Genomic DNA, 19,478 nt, shown 5'->3' on the forward strand with positions numbered 1-19,478 from the left:
GTTTTTGTTGCAGTGTTTCAATGGCAGGTAGTTCTTTGAAGGCCTGGTAATGTGGTTAGTAAACTGTAGTTATCGCACATTTCATGTAATTTTCATTCTGCTGTTGTGTCCTAGATATGCCCCTGCTTTGCGTCAATTACGTCAAGTCGCCTTTCTTGTTGCTTTCCCTCCTACTACTCCTGCCCGCCTGGCAGCTCGACTCCTAGAGGTAGTATTTTATTTAATAGCTCAATTTAAATTTCTCTTCTACAAAAGCCCCCAAACTAAATGTCTTCGAGTTTGAACTTCTTCATAGAAGATCAGCAACAAACGACTTGCTTCACAAAATTGGACTCAAAAATTGTGGCATTTGCACTTTCTGTAAGAATGATAAAGAATCGTTTGCTCACTTATTCTGGCACTACAGAGAGTTTTTTTTTTTTCCTGGGGAAGATGTCAAGACCTACTCACAAGGATAAAAGGAAAGAATTATCCCATCGAATTAGTATTAGGACTAAAAAGAGATGTCTTCTCCCACTTACAACATTACTTACTAGACATTTTATGGAAGGAAATAATACCAAGTATAAACAATTTTCCTATTTTCTTACATCATTTTTGTGATCTAGAATACGATGGAAAGGAAAAACCTAAACCTCTTAAAAGTGGGAGTCTTGGGACAGATAGAAACCTAGCCAATTTCTGAAGTATTATCTAAATTGTTGTAACGTGGGAAGAGTGCTTGGAAGCTATGTATGTGTCTTCCACATTGTGAAATGTACGTTATCTCTTTGCAGGTATTTTAATGTACATGGGGTTTAATTAAAATAAATAAATAAATTTGCATATGAAGTTATTGGCTGAGATCTTCCTCCAAGTTCTTTTAAGATGAATCAGTCAGGGTGTCCAGTTCCTATTTTATTCCTATTTTTTGAGCCCATTCCTATTTTCTCCTATTTTTTAACCAAAACCTCCTATTTTTCCTATTTTTTAGCTGGTGAAGCCAAAATTTGTAATAAAATTGAAAATGGAATTATAGTTGAATGTGTTTTATAGTGAGATTTATCATAAAGCAAGTAGTATGTTGATTCTGATGTTCTAATATTAGTAAAAGTAATAGCCACATTTGTTCTTTCTATGACCTCTATTACCTATTAGAGTTCTCTTAAGAACTTTATTATATTGTTACTTTTTGTATAATTTTCTAGTGCACCTACATGTATTGTATGTAGTGTTATATTTCTCGTGACTATTAAATAATAAGCTTTGTGTATAATATCCCACTGAACATGCATTTCAGTATTTGTACATGTTATATTTTGTTACGTCTTGTTAGCTTTTATGTTCATCTTTGAAACTGAAACTGAAAACTGGACTCGTAATCAAGTTGTTGATTGTAAGTGTCTCTAAACCTTTTGGCAAACCTTTTGGCAAGGGTTTAGAGGAATATGGGAAAGACATTGAACAGCTTTGTGTGGACATTCACTCCCTTTTCAAGTACAGTGCAGCTAGACGAGAAGACTATCACACTTTACAATCTGCAATGGGTGTGGAGATGCACAATTTCCAAAAGCATACTGAGGTGAGATGGCTTAGTTTGGGTCCTTCTGTGCGAAGAATTTTGGAGCAGTGGGATTGCATCTGCAGCTTTGTGAAGGATCTGGGAAAGGATCCCAAGACAGCTCCTAAGAGTGTTGCTTACAAGAGGGTATCGGCAATGTTAAATGACGAAGAAGGAAAGAAAACAAAGGCACAGCTGGAATTTGTGGGTAATGTTTCACCTGTTTTTGAAGATTTCCTCACCATTTTTCAGAACAGGTGCCCACAGGTTCACCTTTTGTATGATAAAATGTCGGAGTTCTTGCGCAAGCTTATGGGTAGATTCGTAAAGAAAGATGCGTATGAGAACTTTGGAAGTGATCTAGTCAGTATTGACTGCAGTGCAAACAGCCAGCTGCCCGATGCTGATAATGCAATTGGAGAGGCCACCAAGAAGGCTTTAGCCCAGATCAACCCAGATTGTAGAAAGTCTGTATATCTTGGCATCCGCACATTTTATAGCACATCCGTTGCATATCTACAGTCTCATCTCCCTCTTCAGAACACTCTCTTAAAAGCATTAGGATGTCTCAATCTTGTTAAGAGAGAAAAGCAAGTAGTGTGAAGGCAATTGCAAGACTGGCTAAAAAATTGCAGTCTCAGTTGGATGTCAGCATTGTTCAAGATGAGTGGCGAGTTTATGCTGTCGATGAAGTTGTTGAGCAGTTACACAAAGAGAAACCTGTTGACCATTTTTGGCAAGAAGTATTCAATCTCAAGTCTCTTAATGGGACCAAGCCTCGATATGTCGCTCTTCCAAAATTAGTAAAATCAGGTCTTATTCTTGCGCAAACATATGCTGAGTCAGAACGAAATCTGTCAGTGAATGCCCGCATTGTGAAGCAAGAAAGGACACTTCTTTGAGAGAGGACCATTGTTGGCCTTAGATCTGTGAAAAATGCTGTGAAGTTGTATGATCCTGAAAACCTGAGACCGGGAAAAATTGCCCTGACAGATGGTCTACTAAGTGTTGTGCGATCTGCGCACATGCATCATAGACAGCGGCTGGATGAAGAAGAAGCCGAGAAAAAGAGAAAGGAGGCGGATGAGAACTGAATTGAAAGCTGAAGAGGAAGAACGAAGGAAAAGAGACCAGGAGAAGTTAAGAAAAGAGACAAGATCGTTGAGAGATAAAGGAGAGAGGCTAGACAAGAAGGAGCAGGAGGCAATGGATGAAATGCAAACGGCTGATGAGTTGCAGGCTGCTCTATCTTCAGGTTCCAAGGTTGATTCACAAGGTGCAAACGTTGCATGTCTCATGATTGAAACGGCCAAATCGAATCAGGCAAAGGCAAAGAGGAAGCTTGAAGCAGTAAAGGAGAAGCAAGAGGAGGTTAACACAAACAATCAGAAGTTGCTGGAGAAAGCTCTACCAGCGGATGTTTCAACTGTACCATCAAAGAAAAGAAAGTCAAAGTAAATGTAAACTGTCATTTTACACCTCTAAGCAGGTGCTCTGACAGCTCAGGAAAGACTAAAATGATGTTGTGTTAGCAATCATCTGCTGGATTAATGTTGAAGTTATGAACATAATGAAAAGCCAAGTTTGTTTCTGAACAAAAGTGAAGGTGAAGCAGTTGAGTTACTTTAAAACTAGGGAAATCAAAGTAAATAAAGTTATGTTGTACAGATTCATTGATAGATTTATCTCAGTGAGGGATATCAAAAAGAATAAAAATTCAAACCAGAAAACTCGTTTTGTCCTATTTATGTTCACTGCTGTTGATCGACTAAAGTGGTGAATCGGGATAGCAGCTGGGGTGCGGGGAGGCTATCTTTGTCGACGAAAGTACTATTGATTTTCCTATTCTTGTCCTATTTTTTAGTACAAAGTTTCCTATTTTTCCTATTTTCTCAATCCTGAAACTCCTATTTTCCTTTTTTTTTGAGCAACCATGCCGCTGGACACCCTGATCAGTAGAAAAAATTGTCTGATGAGCAATCACCACAGGGGATATTGGGGCCCAATGAAACATATGATAGAAATAAGCACAACAAAATTTTACAAGGTAAGAATCTCAAATGGCACATAGCAGTCCATAGAGCCGTTTACAAGCACTGGGAAGTAGAACTTGGGATTTAACCCAGAACGACTCTATAGAATGGTCAGATTGCAAGTCCAACTGTACTCTATAAATTGCAAATGTTGTTCACATTGCACAGGGCAACATCTCTTTCAGAGACATGGGATTGATACATCACACTTAAATATATAACAACAACAAAACCTTTATTATAGTGCCTACACAGCATTCCAGTTAATTTGTTCAAGTGGGGGGTCATGAAGACCATTTGAGGGGTCACCCAGACGTCGTGCCAGCAGTGGCCCTTTGGCTCACATATTCACGCATTGAAGTTTTGGTAATAAATTCAGTGCAAAGATAACGAAACTAGCCTGCAAGCAGGCTCTTTGAAAATGGCGTGGACGAAATATAGGTCGGAAATATAGGGGCTATATTTCAACTGCGCGCCATTTCAACGGAAGAGTCTGCTTGCTTGCTATAAAAAAAACACGCTCTTGAGTAAAACTCTCTCATTTCTTCTTAAAGTGAATTGGTGTACAAAAATCTAGCTGCAAACGGCGCTGACGGACGTTTTCCTGTACGTCATGCATGTCTTACAGTTGCACTAAACAAACGTTTGTTCTACACACTAAGGAAGGACTGAAAATGTTGTTTCCGTTTAATAAATTCTCTTCTTTTCAGTCTAATCTGATGCCAGGTAAAAACTTTTTTTGGCTTTACGTTTGCACCAAAAAGTATCGCAAAAGCTGGGAATTAACAATAAAAGGCAAGCCCAAAGACACATGAAGAAAAAAGTAACATAGTTTTTGTATAAAACTCTGAATTTCGAATTCTCAGCGGAAGATTAATGACAATCGATCGTAAAAACACCAAAATCTCTGCATCCTCTGACTTCTAGGAAGCAAGGGGAGGGTCATCATTTTCTGTCAAAAGGAAGAAATTGATCACGTGCTAGGCAACAACAAAGGTACACGTGAGCACCTTGTGTCAAGGTTCTTGTTTACATTGAATGAACTACAGGGAAGAATATAGTCTCCTTCGCAGCCATCTTTCGGGATGTCAAGTCTTTCGTTGCTTTCAGAGTTACACAGTGTACTTTTTCGCTAAGAAACTTCCGGTTTTCGTTTTTTAATTTTGTTGTAATATTTAACTGAATGTTTACATTTCATCTGTCGGGTCAGGAAGCCTTGTTTGTCGAGTTATTGACCCGAGAATCGACTCTTATCTGGAACACTGCCTACAGTATTTAGCATTTCTGCTAATTGGGTACACAACAAAAGGGATCAATTATCTAAAATATAAAAATCATATTATTAATACTAAGTAACTATTTTACCTAAATGGTAGAAATGCTGCCGAGGGGAAGGCAGCTGTTCAAGTATAATTGTGGTAATTTGACGATGTTTTGTGCGTGGAATAAAATAGGTCTTGAGCAGGGACAGAACAAGCAGAACCCCTCATATGGACCCCACTCGAGAAAAGAAAGAAAACAGTTTGAGGATACGCGGATGGTTTTTATAAGCACCAAATACTATGATTCATGTGACTGACTGAAATTATGTACTTTGCCCTTGAGCAGACTCTGAATCATAAGTAAGTGTGATCTGTTTGATATAATGAAAAGGTACAAAGTTGCAGTCAACAGAACAACGGATTGCTTCTGAGGAAATGATACCACATAAATAGCTCCCTGAGAGGACATGTAGTTACAAGTCAAATACAAAACCCAGAGAGACTGAAGGGAAAAAAAATGGGAATGGTGTAACAGTGGCATCAAGAATGTCTGGGACCATTTCCGAGTTCACTTCGACTTCTTTTTCACAGCAAGATAACAGATATGTCCAGGATTGATCCTAATTTAAAGCCCGAATTGCTGTGGTTATTAGTTCTACGTGTACTTTTTGTGTGACTGTAAAAGTACAGTAATATACCTGAGAAAGACCTGTGAATCAGCTTTGACAGTGGTCAATACTAACTAACCACGTGTTTCAATGCCCGTACTTTGCAACATTTCACAACAAACAGTTCTCAGAAGTTAACCCCTCTCGAGTGGGGTTGGTATCTGGATGGGAGACCCATGTGGTTGCCTTTTGTGACACCATACAGTTTGTTGCCCAGAATCCGACCACTCCAGTTTAAAACTGCTATAATTCGTCTTCCTTAGCCGCAAGAGCTGTGAAATTTGGCCCTCAACCAATAGATATAATTTGTAATATGGTGAAAACAAACTCTGCGTTTTTATGTTCGTTTCTGTGGTGAAATCTGCATTTCTACAGAAGTCGATTGCTGCCCACTGAACTTAGTAGAAGTCGTTGTATGCTTTGCATACAGTCGTGACCCCTTCTTCTTGAGGTATGTTTGTGTATAAGCTAGTTACGTCCATTGAGGCAAGGATTGCATTCTTTGGCAGTTTAGTTTTCTCATTCAAGTTTTAGAAAGTCTTTTGAATCTTTCTGATGAGATTCTTGTTCTTGTGCCATTGGCTGTATGAGGCAGTCAATGAAGCATGATATTGTTTCTGTAGGGCCGTGACACCCAGATATTATAGGTCTACCTACTAGTGTAGGTTTGTGAATCTTTGTTAGTGTATAGAATTCGGGAATTCTCGGTGGGTTTGGCATTTGGGAGAACCATTTTGCTGTCATTCCGTCATTGTGATCCTCTGTGAGCATAGAAGTTATTAAAATTTTCATTTTTTCAGATTTATTGTCGGCCATTGGTTTGTCTAAGGGCCTATAGTTATCAAAATTGTTCAACAGAACTTTCCACTCCCCACCCGTTGTATTCTCGCCTGGCCCAACCTATCCCACGCTGTTCCAATATGACATCTGATACATGTTTCGTGGCGACAACAACATCTACCTCCTGCAAGCAGGCTATTTCCTCAAAAGCAATTGCTTTACTGTGCAGTGAAGGCGTAAATTTTAGCAATGAATATTTCACTTACCTGAACAGAACAGCGTCCTCTGCAAACAACCCTGAAGCTAAAACCCCACCATAGTTTCATTTAGGTATACTTCATTTTCCAGAAACTAATAAGGGCATTGCAAAAAATGAAATCATTTTTTAACTGGTCGGATACTGGACAACATGAGCTTACTGTATGCATTGTATTTTTTTCAATCGGAATACTCACATTTAATGGCCCGAATCCTGACCATTCATCTTTTTAGTTCAGCCTAACATCTTTTCCTGTTTGTCTTCCGCGAACCTGTGATAAACGTAATAACAGAAAAAAAACGTCACAGAAGCGAAAATGATCTGTAAGCTTCTTTGATCCGACTGTGCATCCTAATTCCTCAACTCGCGCATAACCACAATCCACAATCCCTTGTGTTTCGAAGAAGTATGTGTTTTCCTCCTATTAGAGAGCTGCCATGTCCATTCGCTTCAGGCTCACTCACCGCATCAGCAATAAGTCACACTGATTGCCTAAAAAATGTATATATAGATTTAGCCAAGCCTAAAAGTGGAGCTCTGGTTTCTAACCCCAGAAAGCAATATAGTGTTTATGGAAATAATTATGCTTCTGCATAAAGTACAATTGATTGCCATTAGTGTGTACAGTTTACAGTCATCAAACAGATCAAACACCTCTGAGCTGACAGTAAAAATCAAACAAGCCTTGCAGCCTTTTGGCCTTTTGGCTGGTGACTTCAATGGGTCGCTCCTCCCCATTGTTTCACCAGCTGTGAGAGCTTTCCAGCTAAAGCCGGTGATAACATTTCCAACTAGGGGTGATAGATACTTCTCACCTCCTAGCAGTTTGCCCCCTTTTGGTCTCTCGGATCGTCTGGCTGTTTATTTGGGGGCTGGAGTTAGAGATAGGGTACTTAAGCCTAAGCGTGTTACCATTATGTCAAGGGACAGATGACCAAGCAAGGTAGCAAGTGTTGAGAGATTCTTGCTTCAAGTGCCTTGGGATGCCCTGCTTAACTTTGTACATTCATGCGAGGAGAAGCTGGAAATCCTTACTAAAGTACTGGTAATCAAGTACAGGTTGGACACTATTATGCCCCAGCGCTCTGTCAGGGTACATGAAACTGATCGGCGTTGGTTGAATGACCGGTTACAACAGCTTAATGCTCGCCTGCAAAAGGCTTTTGCCTCAGGAAACCTGACACTATCCAAGATTTAAGATATAATTTGAACCTGGAACACAAGTGCTGTCGTAAGGCATACTACAAGTCCAAGGTGAAAGATCTGTGTGACTCAAGGCCCGTGACTACTACGTCCTGCCCGGCTCTGAGCAACAGACGGTGACCATCCGATAGTCGTCACTGAGCAATCTGTGGCATGCAAACTGCGAGAGATCAACACATCACATGCCAGCGGTCCTAACAATCTTTGGAACTGGGCGTTAAAAGAGTTTGCAGATATTTTGGCAGCTCCTATTGCAGACATACTCAACACCTACTTCTCTGAATGTAAAGTCCCTCACCCGTGGAAGCTTGCCAACCATTTGTGATTTCAACAAAGATCTCAGACCTATCTTACTTTCTTCTACTATGTGTAAAGTTGCGGAGAGCTTTGTGATTGATCAGGATCTGAAGTCTGTTGTACTATCTTCTCATTAACTACTTTTGCGCTGATTTCTATTTTCCATCATTAGTTGCGCACAATCGACGGCACTAGGTCATCTGTAAGAACTGCTTTATTGGACTTTAGAAAAGCTTTTGACCTAGTGGATCATCACATTTTAGTTGACAAGTTGCTCCGTAACAGGGTTAAACCAACTGCGGTCAACTGGTTGATAGACGTTGGGTGGCCAAAAACAGAGGGTTAAAGTTAATGATCTCCATCATCACACCCCCCAGTGAACCTGAATGGAGTGCAGTTTCATAGAGTTGGCTCAGATAAATTTCTCAGAATAGCAATTAGGGACGATTTCAAAATTTATGGAATGATCATGTAAGGGTCATTGTAATAAAGCCTGCCAAACGATTATATCTGTTAAGACAATGGAAAAGGGCTGACATCTGCTCTAGAGATTTTATACTGTTTTTCTGTAGCTCCATTAGGTCCGTTCTTGAATAATCATGTCAGTTATTTCACAGTTGTCTCCCTTGTTACCTGTGATGAGATCAAGCGCATTCAGCGAGGCACCATGCACATCATTTTTCCAGATCTTAAGTATAGCAGTGTGCTGAGAGAAGCAGAGATTTCAACACTATGATAGGAGAGAGAAACTGTCATGTGATCTTTTGAAAAACATAATGCATAATAAGGACCATAAGCTGGCAAGTCTCCTTCCACCCAAGAATACCAATTGCAGACATTTGAGATCAATAAGAACTTTTAACACTCCTGTGTGTAAAACAGATCGGTTTAAGAAATCTTTCATGATCAGCCATATTCTTAAAATGTAGACCATAATTCTTCAGATTTTTTATTTTACTTGTAAATTTTATCTTCAATTCTTAACAGTTTTTTGTATTTAATTGAATTATAGTTATTATATTTGTAATGGTATATTATTTATCATTGCTTAATTCACTCTTCGGACTGCAAGGTGATTTTATCTAATAAACGATTTATCCATCATCTATCTCTCTACAATACCTAACAATTTTAATCAACAACTAAAACTGAAATTACATGCAGAGTAATCTCTTTGACAACATTTTTCGTTTGACTGGCAATCTTTACTCCCTCTCTCTTCAGTTCAGAACAACAACAAAAATCTTTCCTATTCACGCCAGCCCCTTGCAGCGCGAGTATAAATAAGAGCTCTGAATTTCATTTTGTTAGAATCCTCTTGCAACTTTACCATGTTATGGCTGACGCGCAAGCTCCAGTTGAAGCTGCTGTTCCTGCCACTCAAGCCCTGGTCCAAGTGCCTCCAGTTGCCGCAGCTAAGGTTGAGAATCCTCAAGTTTTAGTTTTGCATGCCTTAGATTTTTGTTACTTCCTGGTCTTCATTTTTTTTGCCCTTGTCTCCTCTCCTTTGCTTCTATTTTGGTGTTCTATAAATTGTTGTGGCTTTGTGTTTCCTCCAGGTTTTGCAGCACCTTTTGTTTCTGTCATAATGTAATTTCTTCTCGCACTGTTTTCTGTTTTTTTACATATTTTATTTGTTTATAACGATTTTATGTTGGTGTCTCCGTTTCGTTTGTGGTGTTTTTTTTTTTTTTTGTTTTTTTCTGTTGTTTTTTTTTTTTTGTTTTGTGCGTCCTCTAGTCGTTTTTTTTTTTCCTTTCCAATGGTAGCCTGAAAGAGTGTCTAATACCCTAGTCAGATTACCGACGCTCAGGCTGCCATCCCTTGGGTGGGTTCTTGCGTCTTTTTTTCCTTCTGCAATTATCCTTTGTGTTTTGTTTTGCCATTTCCCACTCGAGGGCTGGCAGCCTGTATATACTTTTATTCACGCCCTCCCTGGGGAAACTTTGCACAGCTTTAGAGCCAGCTTGGCCATCACTTTAGCCCTTCAGTTAGTCAGCTTGCAGACATTATTCACGTCCAACTCACAAAGTGTGGGAACATATCTCCGTCTCTTCTTAGCGAGCGTGAAAGGGACTGTCACAAATAGTATGCTAACTAAAAAGTCAAACTAAAGTGTAGTGAATTCGCTTACTCGACTGTAATTTCAAAGTCGAACAAAGCAGCTCACAACTGGACAACCATTTCACACAAAAAGCCTATAAATGTGATGGTTGAAATAATAATGTGATTGTTGAAATTTGTCAGAACCTCTGTCAACATGGAATTGCAAATGTTTTCATGCCTTCTTCCGTTTTTAGCTAGTTTTACAAAATATGTGAGGCATATAAGCTCATTATTAAAGAAGGAAAACATTAAGCTTACCTGAAAGCTAACCATTTTGTCTCTCGCTCCATTTTTCTCAGCTTTACGTTGATTTTCATTGAAATTTTCTCTTCTTGTCCTTCCTCAGCTTCTCTCAAGCATTTCTCCGCTTAAATTTCTCAAATTCATCGCCTCTTCTCTCCTGCTCGTTATCCCATTGCTCGTCACTAATATGATTTTCCACAAGAAAAACACAGGTTGCCAAATGCAATGCTGCCATGCGCTTTCCCGCCAAGGAAAATTGCTTGAACACTCCCAAAGGCTGTCCTGCCTCCCCACCTCCACCCCAACAGTCTCTGTGGACAGAGGGATGTATTTGACGTCATATCCAAAATTTCTTACCCATGGTGCTATGCTGGCATGCTTTGCGCACCTGAGCTGTGCTATAATTATGTCCTACGAAATAGCAGGCTAAGGTGTGTATAAATAACAATTTCCACAATTGTTATCAACTAAGTTTTCTAAATCTCATCCTCTTATCTAGAAGGACCGAGATATCTTAGAGTGCTCACCGAATCACATGGTTGAAATCTTGGTATTTTAAAATCGGTTGCACTGGTATCTTGTTTCATTTTCTTCAAAAATATTCTATGGATAGATGGGTGATAATTTGTTTCACTTTATTCGTTAATATTCCCAGGTCTTGTAGCCTCAGATTGTATAAAGTGGTTAGTCCACCATACGTGGTGGTTTTTACTTTGAATATGATACGAAGAGCATGCTCTTGAATCCTTTCAAGTTTTCTGCGGTCTGATTTTGCTCACAAGTTCCAGACCATATGGGAATATGTTAAATTAGGTCAAATTTCATGTTTATGCAGATGAAGCTTAGTTTTTGAGAAAAAGGTCTTTGAAGTGTCTAGATTCCAGTCCCCCCTCCAGGAGCTCGGACACTGTAGTTGGCATTTTCACCTGATTTGCATTTATTTGTTATGTAAAATTACATTTGACATCAATTGCAGTGACTAACACTTCAGAAGAGACATCCTGTTGCTTTTGGATGTATTTGATTGACCATCTTCCGGAAGAGGAATACATGGAATAAAAGGAAGCAATCATTTGTTTTTACGGAGATTCACAATAAAATCATTGCTCCACGTATTATTATTCACATTATAAACAAGATAGGACTCCAGCCTTCTTACTAGTGTTTCTGCAGAGTTTCTGTTTAAGATGACTGTCTATAGTAACACCAAGTAATTTGAGGATCGTTCTGTTAGTGATGTTTTGCCAGATTACTTGGTGTTACTATAGGCAGGGATCTTACCATTGGATCACAGGTGCAGGAGATCTGCAGAAACACTAGTAAAAAGGTTGGATTCCTGTCACATTTAAAAAATGTCCTATCTACGAAAACTAACTGTACAATGTGTATAATTTAGTATTTAACACAAACATGTACTGTAGCAAAATTAATTATTTTTAATGAGCTCGAAGTGATTCCTTTCAAAGATCAGCAAAAATGATGTTTTTTGCTTCACTTTCTAGGTATCTAGGCAGGAATCAATAAACACTGAGATGACAACTCTTACAGCCCTTTGTGAAAAGACTGACAATGATATCAGGTCGTGCTTAAACACTCTACAGGTAATGCTAATTTCCTATAATTACAGAAATATTGTTTAAAACATACTCAATGGCAAGAGAGAGAAAGAAAGAAATGAATTGGCTGTTGGGTTTGGTACAGACCATGTTTAATGTACATTGTTTGATCATCTTTTCACCCATTGAGCTTAGACGATAATGTGCAGATCTTAAGTTACTTTTGTGGCTACATTATAGCTTTAGGCTTGTAAGAACCAGCACACCATTTTCTGTTTTCATGTTGTCTTCATATTGTAACGTCAACTGGTCTTTGTTCAGCAAGGCAAATGTTGCACATCCCTCTTGAATATTCCTTCATAGGTTTATTCCAACTCAGATCAAGGCCTGGATAAACATTTTACAACCACCAAGAAAAATAACACAACGTTAGCTTTGTCAAATATTACATTAACCTAGGGTGTTCTTTGGCATCTGTATGCATCACACGCTAACAAGTGACGCAGGTTATGTGAAGATATACCCAAAATGCCTTGCAGCAGGTTGCTTAGTCAAGGTTTTATCCATCCGTCCATTGTAACTGCTCGCTACAAACTGTTATTTTGGACTTCTCGGGACCAGTGGATTTCAGGTTGACTGACTGGGAAACTTGTTTTTCTTTTGTGTTCGATATTGTGTTGTTCCACACAGCTGTGACATCTTTCAGTATGTCGAAAATATTGTGTAACTAATATTTCAGCCTGTGACAGAGTTGTCTGACCTTCAAGAAATATCCACAAAACGTGTCTGTTGGTCAGACAAGTGCGTCTTGTGAAGCAATAATTGATGTTCATGCTACCATAACATCGGCGTGAGACAAATCAATGTTTTATAGTCAGTTTTTTTAAGAAAGTCTTGAAGTTGTTGAAAAAGGTTTGCGCCACAATTTACTAGGATATGTTTTTTCAGTCCTTCTTGGACTACAGTAGACAATGGCGATACAGTGATAGCATTACAGTTTCCCTCCCATTCCTGTATAATTTCTCAGTCAAAAGTGGAACTGAGACTATTCATTTTGTCTATGTAGTTTATACACAAACGCCATGGAAGGGTCTGGTTAGAACATGTTCAGTCAATAGAGATTGGTCAGAAGGACTCGCATCGCAGTTTATTTTCCACCTGGAAAGAGATATTTCAGCTGCCCAAGCCAAAAAACAAGAGATTTTCAGCCATTGCAAACAATGAACACCAGACTGGTTTTGCTTACAATCAAGTAACACTACCACTGGACTCAATAGCAGGGAGTACACACAGCTTTACACATCAAAGAGGCGTGTCAACAATGGAAAGTCGATTTCATTCTGTTCTGCACTTAGCCATGTCAAGTGGACAGTTTGAAAAAGTGGCTCAAGGTAAAATTTAATTAGTACACGATGTATGTGGTATTTCAAGTTCCTCAACGGAATTTTGCGATATTTTGAGCCACCTTACAACCAGTGTGAACGTGGCTATGATCTGCTCCAGAGGATTTTTTCCTAACCTTGAAGACAGTCTTATCTTAGCCTAAGGGCAAAATTTTCTTGTCATTGTCAAGGCACATCGAAGAACTGCGCAGCCACCAGTGTGGTCCTGGCCACAGTTATATATGTCAAACCTGGATTGAACCTGGCGCACGTAAAGCGTCAACTGTTGAGAGCTTTAGTTGACTTAGTATTGCCATCTAGCCGCGTCGAGCCAGAGAAAGCACGCGAAAAGTTAAGCATCGTTTATGTGTTGGTGTCCTAATTACAAGAAGTTAATCGATCCAATAGCTCTTATTCCCGATAGCGGCCATGTTGGTTTTCAAATTGTCATGCAAATTAGCCATGTGTTATACTGGGGGGCAAACATTGGAATAAAGGCAAATTGCGGAAAATCGGCATGTCGAAATATTGAATTAACATTGCTTAAAGTACATTTTAGAATTTAGAATTAAGTACCTTTTACAATAATTTTATATCTTTTGATTGCCTGCGACATTTTGACTTTCTACTTCGTGTAGGCATTCTATTTTACTACTTAGGTGATAAACATTCAATGAACATAAAGCAAATCATCTGTGTGGCTACGCTGTTCGTTATAACCTCTCGAACTTGTGTTGTTTGCTCCCTTAGAAGTGTGTAGCTAATCTGCATGATAATAGCAAATCCAACATGGCGGCTATCGTGAATAAGGTCTATTGAAAACAAGTGACTGGTCAGCGGTCAACCTAAAACCAGATAAGCTCTAAGCTTGAGCCCGCCATATGGTCACGTAATACTGGTCAGCGGATTCCTTGTTTTGTCAATTGACCATAACATGGATGTCAATATCAATGATGTATGCTGTAAATTAACTAGCTGGATTATATGGGCACAAGTACTCTAAACCTGAGCTCACGATATGGTCACGTGATACTGGTCACATTGGCCGACATGAGGGACGGACAGATGGTTGATGACTAAAACCAAAACTCCTCATATCGATGGGCTACCATATTTTCTTAACTATGGTGCTCCGCTATTAAAGTTGAGCCCACGTTTCAGCGGTGACCGTTTCAGAACGTGCGGAAGCGAGACTTTCGGGTCAGCATTTGATTAGAGTAAGAGAAGAGTAAGAGATTTAGCGCCGGAAATGGGAAAAAAATAATGAGTTCCTATCCAGAATTTACGTTTTTCTCAGAAGAAGAGAAACCACAGTTGTTGAACGGATGCTGCCCTCGATAGTTTCGCACATTTGGGGTTGTTCTTTCATTTAACACTGCCGTTAGTTTTTCACACGCCCAACAATGTAATCTTATATATAGCTTTCGTGACTTAAATTTCTAATTTTGTAGTTCCCTAGCTCTCACGTTTCTTGCATGTTGTACTCAAAGATTTCGTTGTTTTCTTTAAAAGGAACTTAATTATATCTAGCCCTCACAGAAGGACTCACTCCTTTTATCATCTGGAAGGCAAGAGATCATCTCTCACGAATCAAAATTTAAGGTTTCATTGCCATCTCGGAGATTAAAGTAAGATCAAAATTTTCCAGTTTTGTGTAGAATGATATTTTTATTTCATCGTTTTGTTAAAGTGCCTTCTCTTTGTTCTTTATTCGATTTTCCTGTATGGCGTGATTAGCCTTAGATCACAGTTTAGAATGTTATTTAGGTAGTTTTCTGTTTATTGTATGTTCAAGCTACGTTCGAACCACATAACAAGACGTAACAATACGCAAGAACACTCAGCCGCACGGCTTAAGGAATTCACGTTCATAAACTTCTACTTTCTGTTTCGAATCGAAGAGTTCAGCTTTTTTATTGCTACAGCAAGTTCCAGGAAGTTCCGAAATAAACTATGCGTATTGAAATATCAGTTTCTGTTCTATGACACCGTGGGTTGACTTGTTTTACAAATATAACACTACTTCATAGCCTACAAACACATCCATATGCTATTCAGTACCTTTCCGTACTTTCCACGATACAGTTAGGCCAGACAAATCTCCAGTTACTCGAAAAAAAGGGAGAAAACAGTCGAAAATCAAGAATCACAGTCCTTCGATAAGAAATTCTTGTTTTGACCCGAAAGGCTCGTTTTCGCACCTTCTGAAACTAACATTGCTGAGATGTGGGCTCAATAATAACAGCTATTACGAACTCTAGTTCGATTGGCCACTACACCTCATTGTGTAAATAGTTTATACTGAAGTCAAAATAGATACGTTTCGTTTCTGGACTGAGCTGCTCTGGGGATGATGAGAAATATGACGCATTCGAGATCAATCCCCTGGCCTGTTTCTTCCATTGCAGGAGTTACCAGGAGTACTGGGTTCTTGGGCTTTTTCTTTGTTATTTTCGGATTGTCCCAGCTAGCATTACTTCTGGGGAAATCCAGTTTCCACTGCTTCAATGCCACCCAACTCAGTGCCCTCTGTTTTTGTGTAACATGTACCAAAGGCAACCCAGTTTACGCTCACGGAGCGTCTAGTTTACCTAAATGGTAGAAATGCTGCCGAGGGGAAGGAAGATGTTTAATTATGCTTTCTGTAATTTAGCGACGGTTCATGCGTGGAATAGAAGGAAGATTTTGATAGGTCTTGAGCAGGGATGGTGCAAAACGTGGGCCCCCAACTGGACCTCCTTCTGGACCCCACTCGAGAGAAGAAAGAAAACAATACATGGTTTTCACAGTGACGTCATCAAATTCGAAAATCATACTTACACGCTGGAATTTGAAACTATTATGTAGGTAACGTCACTTTTCCCGAGATCCAACCATCTGAGGTCCAGTCGGTCAGTTTTGAAAGTGAGTAATGGGGGACCGTGAAATCCAAAACTTACACTCAAAGTAAACAGCCTTTGGTTAAAAATCATAGCTCAAAATTTTGCTGGGCAGGCGTTAAGCAAACACACTTTCCAAATTTGAAGATAAAAAGGAAGTGGTTTTTTTTTATCATAGTACCACTTTAAACAAGTTTACAATGGTCGCTAAATACGTACTCCATTGGGAGCTTAGTCGGTAGCACCAAAAAATGTCAATTCCTTGAACACACTACCGTAATCGGGATGGTGGACGATGCGTTTAGAATCTCGCTGCAGCATAAACCTAGTTGCGCAGTTTTCACATTTGCACCAATTTAAACCCAATAAACCTTCGCTGCATACTTCACTTGCATTTTCTAACTGTTCTTCTTCTTCTTGTTCTTCGTCTTCGTCTTCGTCTTCGTCTTCGTCTTCGTATTCAACAACAGAAAAGTCAGCACAGAAGATACATAAAATTTCTCTGAGTACGTCATGTTGATGAATGTTTTGACCACTTAATGACGTAAGAAATTTTCCCGGTAAACATGGCGGCAACCTGAAATTTTGAAACTACACTCGGACCCTCAGTTTAGGAACAAAGTGCAAAATTATCAACTTCAAAACTTTGAAACATGTCAAGAAGGTCATTACTCTTTTTCAGCCGAGATCCCTTTAATTTGGAAACTTCAAATCCCTGAGCTCAGTGCATTAGGGATTTTTCCTGATAACCTGGCGTAGCAGGTTGTGATCTAGCAAAGCTTTAAGATATACTTGTAACATCAACGTTGTTGTGCTTATCTTACAGGGCTATTTGAAAACTATTTGCAAGTGAAGTTCAAAGATCCAAGTTTTGAAGTGGTATGCCACTTGATGTTGTACATCATAGGATATATTTAATGTCATTTTAGTCTTGTGTTGTTGTCGTCATTTTAATTTGTGTGTGTGTTTGAATTTGCTCATAGACACAGAAACATCTCATTTTGGGCATAGAGGCATCTCATTCTCTGTTTCTGTTCACGCGTCCTGAGATCTTTGCTTTCATCCCCAACAGAGTTTGTATAGGTAATCGCATGAGGCCGAGTAAAATTAAGGATTAATAACTGATATTAATCCTTAAAGGGAAATTACGGCCTAGAAAAAGGTTTCTCTGAATCGAAAGTTTTTTACCTGTCTTAGCATACTTGACCACTCATTTGGGCTTAAAGTGTTTAAATGGCCAACAATAACGCTTCAAAAATGGGCAATATTAAATTGAAATCCGCCATCTTTGTTTTTGTGTATGCAAACGAGGCTATGACGTAGCAATAGTCAAGGTTTCTCCGTAGGACTAGTAAACAAGGAAAACACATGCGAGGAGAGCGATACTTTGTAGACTTCAATCTTTAATAATCCAGAGGGTAAACTGTATTGATATTGGCTGCACCATCGGAACAGATTTACCTCGTGGTCGTTAAACAGGGTATTATATACATCTTATTCGATGCTTTAACATATAATACGCGCGGATATTTTGCGAATTGCGTAGTATTTTTCCGAGCCCCGCAGGGGCGAGGAAAAATACGAGCAATGAGCAAAATGTCCGCGGGCATTATATGTTAAACCATCGAAGAAGACATTATGATTCCGCTACAAAAAGGTGTTATTTTGATTCAATTTTATCTGGTAAGAGTGTTTCTAAAAAAATGCATCATCTGTCCTTCAGGGCGCTTGCGAACGATGTAAACAGCACAGAAACCCAGCCAAATGTCCTTTATTTGATTGTATAAACGAATTGACGAGAGACAAGCGATGACAAGCTAAATTCTCAGGCTTTGTATCCCGTTGAAAACAATTTCTTTCATCCCGTCCGTATTTGCTCTGTTCTAAACCGGTCAAACCGGGATACTACAGTGTATTACCGTCTCATATTTTGCGCGTTCTCTTGACCAAATATGGTAAAATGGCGTAACAGTGAAATAATAAATGTGAGTTATATGCAGGAGTTTTACAAAGAGAAAGGGAGTTTGCGGTGCTATCCCGCGCTCATTGCTGTGAAATAAGCGCTCGGAAATCAAGTTTAATCTGTCTACCGTGGCTTTCTACGAGACCCCTGTTACAACTTCAAAAGAAACGATCGATTTATAAATTTCCATCGAATGGTAAGAAGAAATCGTTTCAGTAGTTTCTATAAAGGTAACAAAATTGAACTACATTTCAAGTTAAGTTTATTTTACTACCTGGAAAAGCGCAAAACAGTGTAAGTCGGCTATATATGGCTTGATTCAGTTTTCTCGCTCCAACATAATGATATTTTGGACTAGTTGATTGGGATTTCAGGCTGAAGTGAATGTCACCAAAACCAATATTCATATATCTGAAGATCCCGCTTGAAGTCTTCCGCGGTAAAATGACAGATCCGAACAGACAATATAACAGTCAGGTTTGAGGAATCCATCCTCGCTTTATTTTCGCTGGCCAACTTTTCTTTAAATTTTCAGTTTCCGGTGGAAGCTTCGGCTTTTTAAAAATTTAAAATGTGTTTTCAAGTCTAGACATGTCTCGTTTCATCCCCCGTGAAAGCTTACTTGAGCAGATCAAAACACAATACACCTTATTCCAAAATGGCCGCCATTTAAATATTCGTTTGTTTTTATTCAAATAAGCCCTTGATGCCTCGTTCTTAAGCTTAAAATTCAAAAGAATATTTTATCTTGAACGAGGCAACAAGGGCCAATTTTTATCCGCATAAATCAGCGGCCATTTTGGAATAAGGTGTATAGACCTTTTTCGATAGATATATTAAAATTCAGCGTGATAGAGAGGCAGTAAGGACGAAGACAAAGGAAAGTGGATGATATGTAAATATTCTTCACATTCATTCCAACGTGTTTCTATTGTTTTTTTCCTCACTGCCTCTCTATCAAGCTGAATATTTAATATTTCGAAAATGGCCTATTGTTGCTGTGAAAAAGCCTTCCTATGTGTATCGAGCAACATCTGAAGGTTTCGTCGGCTTATTCTAAACGCCTCTGCGTGTGAAAGGGAACAAATACGTTTGCTGAAGCATCAAAGCCGGCTGTCCCGGAAGCAAGAAAGTGAAAAAGGAAAGACAGTACGCTAGAGGAATAAATTTATGTCGCATGTTCAAGGTGTTTGTCTTGTTTACATTTGTTCTGGCCAATTTTGGCCGCCTTAGTTTGATTGATCAGAGGATCTACCACTGTCTAGTGACTTGAGTTTCTGTCAGATTTATGGCCTACCTGGCTTACT

At 39.1% G+C, this 19,478-nt stretch overlaps 1 protein-coding gene and 1 pseudogene across 1 annotated transcript in view; both read left to right on the forward strand.

Moving 5' to 3' along the window:
- The window catches only part of LOC138060355 (chromosome transmission fidelity protein 18 homolog), a 93,691-nt gene that overhangs the window by 58,542 nt on the left and 15,671 nt on the right, over positions 1 to 19,478 (forward strand). The window contains exons 13-16 of the mRNA XM_068906113.1: positions 115 to 208; positions 11,894 to 11,992; positions 13,014 to 13,338; positions 17,035 to 17,087. Coding sequence (XP_068762214.1) covers positions 115 to 208; positions 11,894 to 11,992; positions 13,014 to 13,338; positions 17,035 to 17,087 — 571 coding nt within the window. The remainder of the gene's footprint in view (positions 1 to 114; positions 209 to 11,893; positions 11,993 to 13,013; positions 13,339 to 17,034; positions 17,088 to 19,478) is intronic.
- On the forward strand, positions 268 to 3,097 carry LOC138059572 (uncharacterized; annotated as a pseudogene).

Source organism: Montipora capricornis, chromosome 8, assembly GCF_036669925.1.
Source record: "Montipora capricornis isolate CH-2021 chromosome 8, ASM3666992v2, whole genome shotgun sequence".
NCBI classification, from domain to species: domain Eukaryota; kingdom Metazoa; phylum Cnidaria; class Anthozoa; order Scleractinia; family Acroporidae; genus Montipora; species Montipora capricornis.